General features: G+C 41.3%; 1 protein-coding gene across 1 annotated transcript in view; it reads left to right on the forward strand.

The window, feature by feature from the left end:
* Positions 1-687: 687 nt before the first annotated feature.
* angpt4 (angiopoietin 4) overlaps positions 688-15,345 on the forward strand; it is a 99,850-nt gene continuing 85,192 nt past the window's right edge. The window contains exon 1 of the mRNA XM_056273915.1: positions 688-1,971. Within this exon, the coding sequence (XP_056129890.1) occupies positions 1,585-1,971 (387 nt within the window). The 5' untranslated portion in view covers positions 688-1,584. The remainder of the gene's footprint in view (positions 1,972-15,345) is intronic.

Below are 15,345 nucleotides of genomic sequence, written 5' to 3' on the forward strand. Positions count from 1 at the left end.
TACCTCCCCCCCTTGTCTGTTTTTTTCTTTAGTCTCTCTTCTTCTCTCTTGTCTCCTTACACTGCCTCAATATTTTTCTTTGTGTCTGTTATTCTCTCTGTCTGTCCATGTTTCCCTTGAGCTCTCCCCATGTGTCAATTCCTCCTCCATTTATCTTCTCTACTCCTCCTCCTCCTCTATGGTTGTCTGTTTGTCGCTCTGTTTCTGTCTTTGCCTGTCATTCTGTTTGCTCCCTTTATTTCCTATAGTGTCTGTCTCTCCTTCTCCACGTCGGTCTGCATCTCTCTCCTTCCTTTCCCTCTCTGCTGCTATATTTCATTCACTCTCCTTTTCCTACGCTGATCTCCTTTTCCCTGCTTTCTCCTTCCTGCTCACTCTTTTCTACCCACTCCGTCTCCTTCTCTCCTCCCCCCTTTCTTTTCTTCTCAGCCCGCAAATAATCAGGATGTTCTAATAGACCTCCCTCAGCTTGCTCTCTCTCTCTCTCTCTCTCTCTCTCTCTCTCTCTCTCTCTCTCTCTCCACTCCTCCCTCACATTTCTCTCCTCTTTTCTGTGTCCACCTCCTTCCCGCCTCCCTCATTCCTCGCCTTTCTCAGCTGGCCCAAGATAAGAAGGGGGCAGAAGTATTTCTCCTTGGCCACTTGTGAAACTGAAGCCACCAAAGCAGGATGGGAGGGGGGGAAAAACTCCACTTTATCTTTCTTTCTCTCAGTCTTTCTCTCTCCTGTTCTTTGACTTCTAGACATTTGAAGATTGAGAAGTCCACTTAGATGACCCCTCAATCCCTCTCTCTCTCCTAATATCTTTCTCTCTCTCTCTTTCTTTTTGGCTCAGTTTGGGCACTCTTTTAATCTCCAGTGTCAGCCTTCACTTTCTTCCCCCAAGTCCTGCTTTTGCTCTGTGGATTCAGACCACCTCAGCCTCCTTTCCCTCTTCCCTACTCTTTCTCGTCTCTTTCCTCTCTCTGATTCTCTTTCTCTGGCCATTGAAAGTGCCCGGCGCATGCCTGTCCTCTCATGTTAGAGTGGTGTCGGTCCAGGCGGATCTAACAGAGACCAACTCAACACAAAGGAACGGACCCTTGGAGAAAAAAAACAGCAAAAACAAAAAAAAACAAAAAACAAGATCAACAACAAAAACTCTTACTACAAGGGCGTGATTGTGGACAAAAAAAATCTCTTCACTTTAAAAGAAGGACAACGGACAGAAGCGAGGGAGGAGGAGAAGAAACAGGAGTCAGCATATTCTTTTGGACCTGTTCATCTGTGTTGGTGGAAGTCATCGTGATGCCGAGAGAAGGTTAAGAGGCAGTTTTTTAAGCAGCACAGGTGCTGCCGCTTGTGTTGTAATTTCACAAAAAAGAGGTCACATTCATCCTTAAAGGACCCCCTGAAGTTCAGCAAAGTGAGCCAAGACAACCACGTGTGCAGATACAACAGCTCACTTGCACACAATTTGCGCTTCCTGTCTACACTCCCTTGTTCTACTTTCAACTTTGAATTGGGGTCAAAGCGTGAATGGGACGCTCTTAACCCTCTTTGCGGACTTTAAGAATACACTTGGAGTTGCATAAGAGGAGTGCCATGAAAAGCCTACTGCTGGGCTGGGGGCTGCTGACCCTCCTGCAGCTTGGCACATTGTTGGCAGTCCCTGCTGCAGCAGGTGTCACCAACGGAGAGCGAGGAGGACTCGGGAGAGGCCAACGCAAAGGAGGTGGAGGAGGAGGTGGCAATGCAGAGAGGAAAAGGAGGTTCCACCGCATCCAGCATGGCCAGTGCAGCTACACCTTCATCCTCCCGGAGATGGACGGGTGCCAGGGCGGAGGACCGCAGCCGGAGCAGTATGGCGGCTCTCACGCAGGGTCGAGCGTGGTGCAGAGGGATGCTCCACCCATAGACAGCGAGTGGTCGACACAGAAGCTGCAGCACCTGGAGACGGCGATGGAAAACAATACACAGTGGCTGAGGAAGGTAAGAGACAAATCATTTTAGTTATGTAGGCAAAAATTATGACTATCTATTGGAGATTTCACACTGTGTGATCTAAACCTGCATCTGTGAAACCAGATGAGTGTAAATTGAGGGTTTATTGTTTGTCTGATGTGTTGAATAATTAGACGCTAAGTGGTTTTCAGGCTTCTTATCAGGCCTATCAGTTACTAATATTCGGTTTTTTATTGTATATTTGAACACGTCAGTGAGTATAGTAAGTGCTTCGTCAGCATTCGAGTGTCATACAATAGACTTGTGTGTCTCATTAGACAGCATCACACAAGCATCAAACCAGGGGGAAGTTATTCAAAGTGCCATGCCATGTATTTCCTTGGGTGATGGAGGGAAGTAGTTTCATGGTCAGTTAAACCCTCAGAAATTATTAGCAGACATGGAGACAGACAAGAGGAGAAAAGTATTATATAAAACATGAATACATATGCTGTCACAAGAACCTTCAGGTTGTGAGGTGGTTAAGTATGCTACCTCTGAAGCCTCATGCATGATCCTACTGGGGCGAACCAAGTCCTGTTGTGTTGTTCCCGCTGTCTTCTCCTCACCTTTCTGATTTTCTCAGTGAAAAATCACAGAGTAGAGAGCGTGAGCTGTTTAAAATGCTACAGGGACCCAAGGTACCTAACATAACAGTCATGCAGAAATTTTTTGCGATGAGTGACTGTGTGTATATGTGTGTGTGTGTGTGTGTGTGTGTGTGTGTGTGTGTGTGTGTGTGTGTGTGTGTGTGTGTGAGAGAGAGAGCGAGAGAGAGAGACAGAGAGAGAGATTAGCGTAGACCTGTATAGTAGCATAGCCTTGGCATATTGCATGATGTTTACCACTGTCAAAGTCAATCTTCTCACATAAAGTATGCTCATGTGCCAGTAATAGAAGGATACACCCTGTTCCAATATATATATATATATATATATATCAACACAGATACAGGGAAAACGGTTTTGATACATTGTGGTACAGGCCTGTTTCGTGTGTCTTGCACTCATCAGCTGCTAATGTTTATATATAAATATATATATACGTGTGTGTGTGTGTGTATATATCTATATAGATAGATAGACAGATAGATATACCTGCACTTCTGACAGTCAACCTCAGTGATGCTACTGAAATAATGTTTCACTTGTCATAAGACAAGTAAGATTTTTAGAATAAATATAGATACAAGATCTAAGGGCTTGTGAAGTTGGACAGTTTTTGTAGTGTTCAGGCTGTGCTTTCTGATCCCATGTACAGATGAATCCATTGTGTAGTTCTTCATTTAAAACTGTCCATGAAATTGACATTTTGTGCTATTCATGAATATTGTAAAGAGAGGCAGTCAGGGTGGAGAGGAGAGAGGGGATGACGTTTAAGTCATGGACCAGCGTAAGCCAAATCTACACAACCACAAAGAAATGACATGCCACTTTGCCCTGTGAGATCAGCCGGGTGGCCACAGGTTATGTCTTTATAAGGAATGTCCTGGGAGCCATGGAGTCATTTGAGGGACATGTGCTTTTTATTACAATATAGCTATTCAGTAATATCAAGGGTGTCTTCTCTAAGACTGACCTGGAGAGAACAAGGCAGACAAACTGAGAGTGAAAGAGAAATTCAGAGTGGAAAAAGTGGCAATGTGCCTAAAACTCTTAAATCTTAAGTTAAGAGTTAAAGCAAACATTTAATCAGACTTTGTGCTCATCATGTCCTGACGTCTTCTAACCAGAACATGATCGACACAAATCACTTTGTGTCCATCCACATGGGTTACATTTCAGCTGGACATTCAAAAGTAAGAAATGTGGCATTGTGCACAAACAGCTTAATATTCTCCAGTATGCTTATTTTGTACAGTGCCAAATATGTCCAGACACCAGCAGCACGATAAGGTCAATCAATGAATGTGGTATTCATGACTTGAACTAGAAGGCAAAGTGTTGGACAGTTTAGTTCTATCTACATGTTACATGGCAGTCTTGAGACTGTAGTAATAACAGTGATAGATGACGTGAAAATGCTGCATACGCATGAATTGAATCGACTACACATGGCATACATTCATTATTCATATATAACCCACTGAAGCAATTAGTAGGCAAAATGATATGTAGTTTTCTAAAGAGATTTGTTATAGTAGTGAATGAAGACATCTCAATAGTTGGAAAGCTTATGTGTTGAAAATCAGCAGTGGATTTATACTTGCATGCACAAAAAACAGACTAGACGTGTAAAAACTGCAGAAGCAGATTGATTGGCATGTGTGTGAGAGAGCCAAGTCGCTTGTCTTGACAATCCAGAAAGACCCAGTGTAGACAGCTGTAATGATCCAATTTAAAATCCTGAGTAAGACATTTCTGTTGTAGACACTGGAAAAGAATCATCAGTCCCTACTCAGGTGTCAAGCCATTATGTGGACTGCCATGCTGACAGAAGGGAGATTTTGGGGGCTTTCTCACCTTTTTTTTTTTTTTAACCCATCTTTGGGGACAGAGCTGCTGGGTGTAATTTTGCTTGAATACTGACCCCTATTGTTCAGTATTGCAAATAATAATAATAAAAAAAAGCAAATTAAAGCAAGCAAGACAAAGAAATTTGCATCAAAAAGTAATTGATACAGGCACATTCGTCAACATCTGCCATTTATGAACTCGGTTATTAGATATAATAAACAAGCCAAGTATTTTTCGGGCGGCGGGGGGGGGGTACTGTTTTCAATGCAGAAATGTTAGGAGTGAGGGGGCCTATAAATCATTTACTTTGTTTCACGCAGTACCTTTCAGTATCCCCTACTGATATTAACTAGTCAATTTATGCTTCAGGAAAGTCGAATCCTACACTTAGAGCCTATTTTCTGAGCAGTAGTGGAAAAAATAACTGTTACAATAACACTGCCCTTTATAAAGGATTTAGGTTTATAATTAGGTTTTAAATACTTTGAAAATCATTAATATACAATTATAAATAAGTTTTAACACAGTTTTCATACATCGATATGGGCTCACTATTTGGCAAAATCAAGTTACTACTGCTTTTTTTTTTTTTACAAATCTGTTAAATCTCAGATCTTGCTAGTTGCCAGCAGATCTTGCTAGTTGCTAGCTAAGTAACCAATGAGATCTGAGGCTTAACAGTACAAATAAATGTGGGCTCACTATTTGCCAAGCAACTTGTCACTGTTGCCCTTTTTATCTAATGCGTTATAGCAGCTTTTTATGATTCATCAAGTGTCCACAACCCAATTAATAAACTAATTATAAACATAATAACTTTATTTATATAGCACTTTTCTTAAACAATCTCATAAAGTGTTTTACAAAGAAATAAAACAATACAAGACAAAGAATAAGACCAAATAAGTAAGAATACTTATGACCTCTAATGACTAGTAATTATCCTGATTTCCTACATTAAATTCACTTATTGTAAGTCGCTTTGGATAAAAGCGTCGGCTAAATGACTGTAATGTAATTTACTGTAATAAGTAAAAATAAAAACAGTATTGATATTGATTTTATTTCAAACATGTTAAGATAACAAAATAAAATATATAGGCAGGAATACAAGAACAAATGGAAATAATAGTGAACATATTTTGCAAACTCTGTAAAAACACAAGTAATAACTGGACCATGTTCGAAAAGGGTGTAGGATGAAGTAAAGAACTTTTCTATGAATATATGAATAAATAAAAAAACAACTATCAAACATTTGAAAAAACTTTCACAAAAAAAAAGTTTTAAGAAGAGATCTAAAAGAAACTAGAGACTTGGTTTGCCTTAGTTCAATAGGAAGCGAGTTCCATAGTGTGGGGGGCAAGCTCGATCACCCTTTGTGACAAACTGAAACCTGGGAATAACCAGCAGGGCTCCATCTGTGGATTTTAATGGTCGAGAGGATGTATACCAGGTCAATAAATCACAAATGTATGTCGGGGTAAGACTGTTTAAGGCCTTAAACATGAGCAATAACATTTCAAAATCAATACGAAATATAACAGGCAGCCAGGGTAGGGAGGCAAGCAAAGGAGTGATATGGTCATGCCTCTTTGTCCTGGTAATGAGCCGAGCAGCGGTGTTTTGTACCAACCACAGATGGTGAAGGGAGCCCTTGCTGATACCTGAGTAAAGTGCATTGCAATAGTCAGGCAAGAATAGATAAAATGCATGTACAGCTTTTTGCAAATTGGCAATTGATAAAAATGACCTAATTTAGGAGATTACCTTTAGCTGGAGAAAGCATGACTGAACAACATGTTTGATTTGATTATCAAAACTGAGGTTAGTATCAAATATTACCCCAAGATTCCTAGCAGCCTGCTTAAGACTACCTGACAGACCACCAAGATTAGTACCAAAAGAGCTGATGGAATTTGGGGGACCGAACCGAATGACCTCAGACTTACCGTCATTAAATTTAAGAAAATTTTTGGACATCCATGATTTAATGTCAGAGAGGCAAGTTGTGAGATTTGCTAGGGTGCTAGGATCTGTGGATTTTAGTGGCATGTATAACTGAGTGTTGTCAGCATATAAATGGTAGAGAACATTGTGATTTTGAATGACCTGGCCAAGGGGTAGCATGTATATAGAAAACAGAAGGAGGCCAAGAACTGAGCCTTGAGGGATACCACAACTCAACTGGGCCATCGAGGAAGTAGAGTTACCCAGAATAACACAAAAAGTTCTGCTGGTGAGGTAAGAGTGTAATAAACTAAGAGCTGAGCCCTTAATGCCAACCCAAGTCTAAGCGATGTAAGAGGATGCTGTGATCGACTGTGTCAAAGGCAGCAGTTGAGTCTAAAAGAAATAAAATTGAGCAGTCACCTCTGTCTGGAGTCAGTAGTGCGTCATTAGTAACCTTAACTAGAGCTGTCTTGGTACTATGAAGTGCTCTAAAACCGGACTGGAAACTGTTAAAACACTTAGTGTTCATAAAAGGAATCAATTGAGATGAAATTACTCTCTCCAGAACTTTAGATAAAAAAGACAATTTGGAGATTAGTCTGTAGGTACTAAAGGATAGGGAATCTATATTGGGTTTCTTCAGCAATGGGTGAACAATGGCATGCAACTGTCTCAAAAAAAATGCACGGCAACTCTCAAAAAGAGCCAGAGGCCAGAAAATTATTAAGAATTTGCAGAATAATGGGGCTAACAGTTGAAAATACCTCCTTGATCAGCTTAGTGGGAATGATGTCTAAGATGCAAGAGGAGGAGTTCATATTGGAGACTATACTCTCTAACACTGAAACTGTAATTGGTTGGAACTGGGTAAAAGAGGCAGAATTAACACGGGAAATGGAATGAATGCAAGGGCCAGGCTGGATTTGGGACCTGATATTCTCAACTTTATTTACAAAATGAGTGAGAAATTGTTCGGACAACTCAACATCAGATTCAAAAAAAGAAGTGGAGGGACCATTATTAACAGAATCAATTACCCTAAAGAGAACTTTAGGATTGCGGTTATTTCTTGATATCAGTTCAGAGAAGTATGCTGATCTCACATCCTTAACTGCCTTTTGGTAAATTAACATTAACAAACCATTCGTAAACACTTTGTAAGGGTAGTCATATTTTAACATGGTACCAAATGACTAGTGAGGCAGTCTTCTCAGTACGGCACTATAAAAAAAAAGTATACCAGTGTTAGGGCCTGTTTAAAATGATCTTAGGTGGCAGCTGTAATGGCGGTGTTTAGATTAGTGAAGGCTACCACCATGGCCTCCACTGTATGTGGACCACACAAAAGCTCCTGTGGTTTTATAGCTGTTACTGCTGTCATTTTATGATGCAAGCCCCTTCACTTTAATTACTGGCTCGTTTTGAAAATGGAGCAGTTGGGTTACACTAGGTGATGTTGATCCATGAAATGAAATTAACAAAGCAAATATTTCTGAAATGGATCTTTGTGCGAGAACGTCACATTCATCATCATTACAATCCTTTCAGTATCTGAGAGGAAAGAGAGCTGCAGTAAAGCTTGCAAAGCCATGCCTTTTAAAAAGGGGTTGATATTAATCACACAGAGGGAATGTTCAGCTATAGTAGGACTGACTGGCTGTCCTATGTGTAGTTACTGTCTATATACTGTCTTATTTTTTCAGTTCTTCTCCAGAAGTTTGACGTTATTTAACTTTCTCACAAAGGCTTTATTCTATACCCTTTTTTTTTTGTCAATGATAACATTTCGACACATCAAAAAAAAAAATACTGGTTTTTATATGACATGCTTTTGGCCCTTACATAAAAGGTACAGGACAATAGACTTGATATTATTAGCTTGATTCTGATGCAATAATTTTCATAGTTAGGCCATAAGCTTTCAGTTTCAAGCAACAATCTGCTTTCATTCCCATATGAATGAACTACAGATGTGCATTCATATAATGACCTTTATTAAAGGCCAATTCATGAAACTTATAGATGGAGGGGAGCCTTGCACTGCTCCTGCTCATCCCTTGCCTTCCTAAATCTCAATAGATCCCATGAAAGGGTTGCATTTAATAGATTGTACCAAAGACTGTCGACTCCACTTCCCTCCCACTTAAATCATTGTATATACATTTCGGATCACATTTTACATTTCTCACATGGTGCAGATCTCAGGGGAAAAAGGAAATTTAGCTGTAAATCACAGCTTCTCATCTTAGAAGCTCATCTTTAAAGCAGAACTCAATTTCCCCCTTGGGGATTGTTACAGTCCCATCTAATCGGACGCTTATGAGGTCAGATCTAAACTGATTCATTTCTTGAGCTGAAATACATTCCAATGTAAATGAGGCGAGCTAGAATTTAATTTTTCATTATTTCTGCAGCACACCAGAGTTGATTCTACATTGTATGGGAACTTCTTTCTTCTCCTCCACTCCCAATGTTGTTAAAGGGAAGGAATGAGTTACTCTCAGTGATACTAATCTGGAGAAGTCATAAATACAGATTGGTGTTTTACTGGCTTTAATCGGATGTGAAGTGATAACGAATGTTTATGGCAGACATGTGCGTGTGTGTGTGTATTTGTGTATATAGTATGTGTATGTGTGTGTTGAGTTCAGTTGTTTGCTTGCAAACATACATTCAGTTTTCTGTTAAAGTTGAACGAATACATTTATATATTTCTGTAAGAAGGTTTGTGTGTGTGTGTGTGTGTGTGTACACGTGTGTGATATGCATGTTAATGCATGCATGTATGTGTGTGCATGCACGTTTACCACCCACATGTTTAAACCTCAGCAGAGTTGGGGGTCAAGTCCAGAGTTGAGGTCTGCATCACCCCAACCGGACAGAAACGATTAAGCTTTAACCTGTGGGGTTTATGGGGCCAACTGGCCATATCATGTCCCTCCTCAACCCCAAAATATCAGCCCATACTTACTCCTTCATCTTTCTTCTCCTTTAATTCAATTAAGATAAAATTCTAATCATTCAACGTCTTTCTTTCTTTCTTTGTGTGGTCAAGCCAAGCAGTAAGACGGATTTACGGCTATGCAACCTCTGCATGTCTTTCTCTTTGCGAGCGAGAGAGCAACATATTAACATCTAAACTTGCTTAAGGATGTGTCACCTATGCTTTTACCCAAGGATGAAACGAGAAGAGATTCAGACATTTCATACTTTTTAAGTTGAACCGATTTTGTGTGTGTCGTCGGTGTGTGCGTATTGGCCGCTGAAGTGGGAAGGTGGTTTTGGGTTTTGGGCAGAGTGTGCCTGTGTGAGCTGACTGGATGTCTGTAAATATCAGTAAGTGAGGCAGTTAACGGGGGAGTTGTTTAGCTTTCTGCCAAATGACTGACTTCAAATGAACCTCTCTCCCCAGGCCTGTCAGCCCACAGAAAGTGTGGGTAATTGAGACAGAGCGGGTGAGGCAGTGAGGCAGCGAGACAGCGAGCGAATGAGTGAGCGGCTGGGAGGGAGGGAGGGAGGTAGAGATACGGGCAGGCACAGGGCCTGTCTCTACTTTGATGTGGGCAAAGGTTCTTTACATGATAACCTGCACCACAAAGAGAGAGAGAGAGCAAACGAAAGAGAGAGAACAAAGAAACAGGAGAACAGAGAGAGGAGAGGAGAAAATAAGACAACTTTAGAGATAGAGAGAAGGGAGATAGAGAAACATTGGGGAAAGATTGCAACAGGACGGACAGGAGGGGGAAGAAGGCAGTGAATATAGAAAGGCACACAGAAAGAGGAGGATAGGGAAAGAATAATGTAGAGAACAAATTCCAGAGGAAGGCTGATTGGCCTCATTTAAACCTCCATTCTATTTACACGTTTCAATTGTGTCTGCTTTTTATCAGTCAACATACAGTAAAAAGTCAAATAAAACAGGAGTGAGATGATGGTGTGGGACTGTAGACTCAAAAGTCAATCTTATTGGATTTTACAATTCAGTACAGATACAGTAAAGCCTCAATTTACCAGCCCTGACATTCTTTCTTTTTTTGGGGGGGGGTTCCCCCGGTTCCCCCTTTTTCTCCCCAATTGAGTCCGGCCAATTACCCCACTCTTCTGAGCCGTTCTGGTCACTGCTCCACCCCCCTCTGCCGATCTGGGGAGGGCTGCAGACTACCACATGCCTCCTCCGATACATGTGGAGTCGCCAGTCACTTCTTTTCACCTGACAGTGGGGAGTTTCCCCAGGGGGACATAGCACATGGGAAGATCACGCTACCCCCCCCCCCCCCCAAACAAGCATCCTGACCGACCAGAGGAAGTGCTAGTGCAGTGACCAGGACAAATCCGCAGACACGGACAATTGTGTCTGTAGGGATGCCCGACCAAGCTGGAGGTAACACGGGGATTTGAACCGGCGATCCCTGTGTTGGTAGGCAACGGAATAGACTGCTACACTGCCCGGATGCCCCCCTCCCCGACCTGATATTATTGAATATAGGAAACTCTTTAGTAAATTCTCCTCTCGTGTGCCTCATTGTAAGTTATGACATGTTTAAAAGGATTAAGCAAATGTTGCAGAGTGAAAATGGTAATGTGTTGAAATGTACTTTACAGCTCATTTAAACTTCTCCTCTGTTTTCAATAGACGGGCACATGGAAATCCTATCTTGTCCCCAGCGTCTCCCTCTCAGTTTTTATATTGAGTGTAAATAAAAAACAGGAAGTTGAGCAATCGTGCCTATCTATTTTATGGCATGTATGCTTTTTACATTATTACTGTGACGCTTTACAGAAAAGACAAGAAAGAGAAGGTATTAGGCTCATTGTGAGGAAAGGTACCTTATCATGAATGAGTAGATAAAATACATTAACCAACATTCAGCCCCAAATAGAGTTGGAGGGATGTCCGAGGATCACCTCAGACAGTTGCCACTTTTAGTTTGTAATGGTTAAGTTTTCAGTCCAAGTGTAGCTCACTGACTTTCAAAAACCTTATTGTAATTGTCTTAACTTTCCAATACAATTTTTTCTTACTTTCCTCCATGTTAAATCCCCACCCACCTGGCATTTAAGCTGGATAAAAATAATCTTCTTTTCTTTTTTTTTCCAAATACGACTTGATTTGGAACTGGGTCTGTAAAAACAGCTGGTCCATAGGATGCTGAGTGAGGCCACTGCTGCGTGCTCCATCATCCTTTGCAGTCATACATCAAACAGCCCAGAGGAGCTGCCCGGGACAGCGCTAATAGCAGCTAATAGCAACGGCAATCTGTGGCCATTATCCCTCGCGCACTCCCGCTCAGTCTAAACACAACTGCTGACCATTCTCTGATTCAGCAGCAAATGGCCTTTAATTGCATCGTTTAAAGAGGACCGCAGTGAAAAAAGTAGAAAAAGTTCTATGTGCGATTGAAAAATGAAGATAGGCAGTGGTCCAGGGTGTCTTGATGGCTCAGCAAAGACTTAATTGTCCTCTTGGCTTGATAAATTTAAGGGCTGCAGTCCACTAATGCCACATAATGATAATAATAATAATAATAATAATAATAAAAATTGATTCCAAATGGGGACTTCTCCATGGTGAGCTCAGATGTGTATGGTCAGCTACTGAACAGCGGTTAAAGATGGGAGGTGCCTTGCTAAAGGACATTTCAGCAGGATGGATGCCTTCCTGATACAGAAACTCACCAGTTCCTCATTTGAAGGTTGATGTACCTAGACACTCCACCCTGCAGCTCCATGTCATCACGCCTCATTTTTGCTCTCCCCCACAAGGCAAATTATCAACAACAAAAAAAGTAGAACAGTAAATGTTCACCTTTTTTCCCCCAAGTTTGCTTTTGCAATATGTTTCCTCTTATTAGAAAGGACAGTGAGGACGCAAAGGGAATGACATGCAAAAAACCCCAAAACAAACAAACTTCTGAGCTGCAATTGAAAGCCGGTGTGTTTAGATTTGGCCTAAGCCAAGTTGGAGGGCTGGTTTGAGCCACCAAGATGGTCCAGATCTTTCCTCTTTATATCAAAAGTGTTGGGTACCAAAGTATAGTTTATCAAAGAGCTTGTCCAAGAGATGCTATGTTTACATCTTATGATAGCAAGGTGTTGATAGGCAGGTCATTAGGTCAACTTCCAAAAAATGCCAACATGTCAATCGCTACCTGCCCCGAAGAGCCCTGCTGACTGCCCCGCTAGCTACTAACTCTCCCACCCACAGTGCATGGGGTATGGATATAAAGATCACTGTGTATTTGTGATGTGCAATGAAATAGTTTCGGTTTAGACCTTTTGTATCATCGAGCTGTAAAGCTCCCAACTTAAAATGTCAAAAGAAACAATTCCTGTTTTTTTTTTTTTCACAATACATTAAATCATTCAGTCTTTCCTAACATGCACTGCATTGGCAGTCACAGCTCCCCAAAGGCTGAGTCATCAGGTTTGAGATCCTGGGATTCTCTTTGGGTTTATTCCCCTGTTGGGAATCAAGAATGACTGTCAAGACTGAAAGGAAGCATTAGGAATGGCTTCCCCCATGGCAGGGCTATTTTATTGTGTTTTATGGAGAGTTGAGGTTTGGATTGTGTTTGGAGTGTTTTTAACTGGCTTGTTAAAGGTTTGACTGTAGCTGCAGCTGAGTGGCTAGTGCTTTATGATGTGACAATGAAATCTGCAGAAACCTCACAGCCATGTTGAGTTTGGTTCAGTGTAATTCTGTTTAGTTTAGTTTAATTTCGTTTAGTTTAGTCAATTGTAACATCAAAATCAAATGCAATGGAATATGATGCCACTCCCTTTAGCGCCTATTGTCAATTGCCCCACCTGCCTTATTGAATTACAGTCTGCAGCCCTGTCCATTGTTCAGTTCATTTTGGTTATTTGTAACGAGACCTATTCAAAAACCAAAACTTACTGTATTGTTGTACTTAGTATAAGTCTAAATTAAAGTGTCATCTAAATGCCTTGAATGTAAAGGAAATTAAAACAAATGGCAAAAAACGAAAACTGAAAGTGTTCAATGGCAGAACATTCTCTGTATTATATTAACAGATCTGTAAATGGCAGTTTAACTGCAGCGTAAACTATTTATATTGTGTCTGAGTGTTTAACAACTGCTACCAACCACTGGATGCACCTCTGGATATGCTATCATGTGCAGCCTCAATGTGGCTGCTCTCTGACCACATGTGGCTCATTTTCAAGCCTGGTTAGTGGGAAGTCTTTAAGAGGAAGAAAGGGTCTTGAGGGTTTACGGGAGTTTCTTTATAGTGAGAGCCAGGTCAGCCGTCCATGTCACTGTCGCTGATTACTGGGCTGTTATCAACCCGCTGGATCTGTCTGCTGCTGGAGAGACACTTCAAACAAACCCCTGCAAGGAGAACGATAGAGAGAGAAGTAGAGCGCGAGAGACATGGGAGATAGAAAGTGGAGAGAACGAGCAATTCAGAGGGAAATGCAAAGAGAGCTAGGAGACAGAGAGGGCAAGAGAGAGAGAGAGACAAAAAAGAGAGGGAGAGATAAAGGGGGTAAAGAGAAGTAGAGGAGCCGGGGTGTTTCAGTCAGTTGCAGTGCTGACAAAGAGGTCTCTTGTTTTACTGCCTGGGTAGAAACAACATTTATCATGGCTACAGTGCTAACAACTTTGCTTTAACCAATATAAGATGCAACTGGATGAACACATAGAGTGCAGGTTTGTTTTTTTTATTTGTTGAAAGTGTTGCTGCAAATGCAACACACGTCCATTTCGTTGCTAACTGTAGTCATTTAGTTTAAGTGGTATGAAAGAGGCAAGTTCCTAGTAAGACAGAAAACAAGTGACTGTTAGCGGCATGCTCCACCCAGGCTCATCTTGGCTGGTTTCAAGTATGAGATCAGGTCATAGCTTCTCCATCCATTTCTACGTGTAGCGCTTTCGATACACAGCTCCCCACACTTGAGATTTGGGTCTGGCCTCACAAAACTAGCAAAGAGGTTTAGCACAGCGTCCTGGGGGTAAAATATGTGATGCACATCATCCCGTAAAGTCTGAATATGTCTTATCAAGATTCAAGATTGACTTTATTGTCCCACATTGCAGGAAATCTGGATCGGGCTTCCACCCATGCTGCATCCATAAAAAAAAAAAGACCCCACATATAAAAAGACAGGGTAAGACAGCTACAGGGAACAAGAAACATACATATCTTAAAACATATAGTAAAAAAGACACACACCGATGGTAAACTGATAAAAACCTGTAGTACAGAATAAAAAGCAGAGACAGGCACCACAAGTGGAAACAGTCAATCATCAATAGATAAGTAAGATTAAAGCTCTGCAAAGATCAGCCAAGCTAATTTGCACAAACAAGGATTTTGACTTGGTTAATTCCTTACATGAAACACATGAGACATATCTTGACACGTAAAGTAGAAAGAGATCCAAGACCCAGATAGAGGAAAATAAAACAAAAACAGTTTCTGTCCTCCGTTTGGTAAATATTTGAGGTTTTGATGAGTGAACTATTGGCAAATTACACCCGGTGCCCTCATGAGTCTCCTTAAAATGTTTGGTTAAAATGTTTGTGGAAATGGCATCTCGGGCACCTTTTATCACTTAAAAAGAAAGAGAGGCGGACAAAGTATGGGGGCGTGTGAGAGAAAAGAAAGACAAGAACAAGAAGAGCGATAAGGAAAAGCAGTGAGGGAGATTAAAAAAAATAGAGAGGGCGATGACCAGAGAGAGGGAGGAAGAGAGAGAAGGAAAGAGAGAGGGATTGATGGAGAGATCGTGAGAAAAAAAAACAACGGAGAGGAAGACACAGCTCGGCCCAGCCAGATGACATCAGTCAGAAGAGAAGGAGCGAAAGAATGAATCAAGGCTTGCATAGGCCATGTTAAGATAATGAGAGAGCGAGGAAGAGAGGAGGATGGGAAAGACAGACAATGTGAGTAAAGGAGAGAGGGGAAGTGAGAAGGAGGCAGGCTGA

Source organism: Lampris incognitus, chromosome 2 (assembly GCF_029633865.1).
Source record: "Lampris incognitus isolate fLamInc1 chromosome 2, fLamInc1.hap2, whole genome shotgun sequence".
Taxonomy (NCBI): Eukaryota; Metazoa; Chordata; class Actinopteri; order Lampriformes; family Lampridae; genus Lampris; species Lampris incognitus.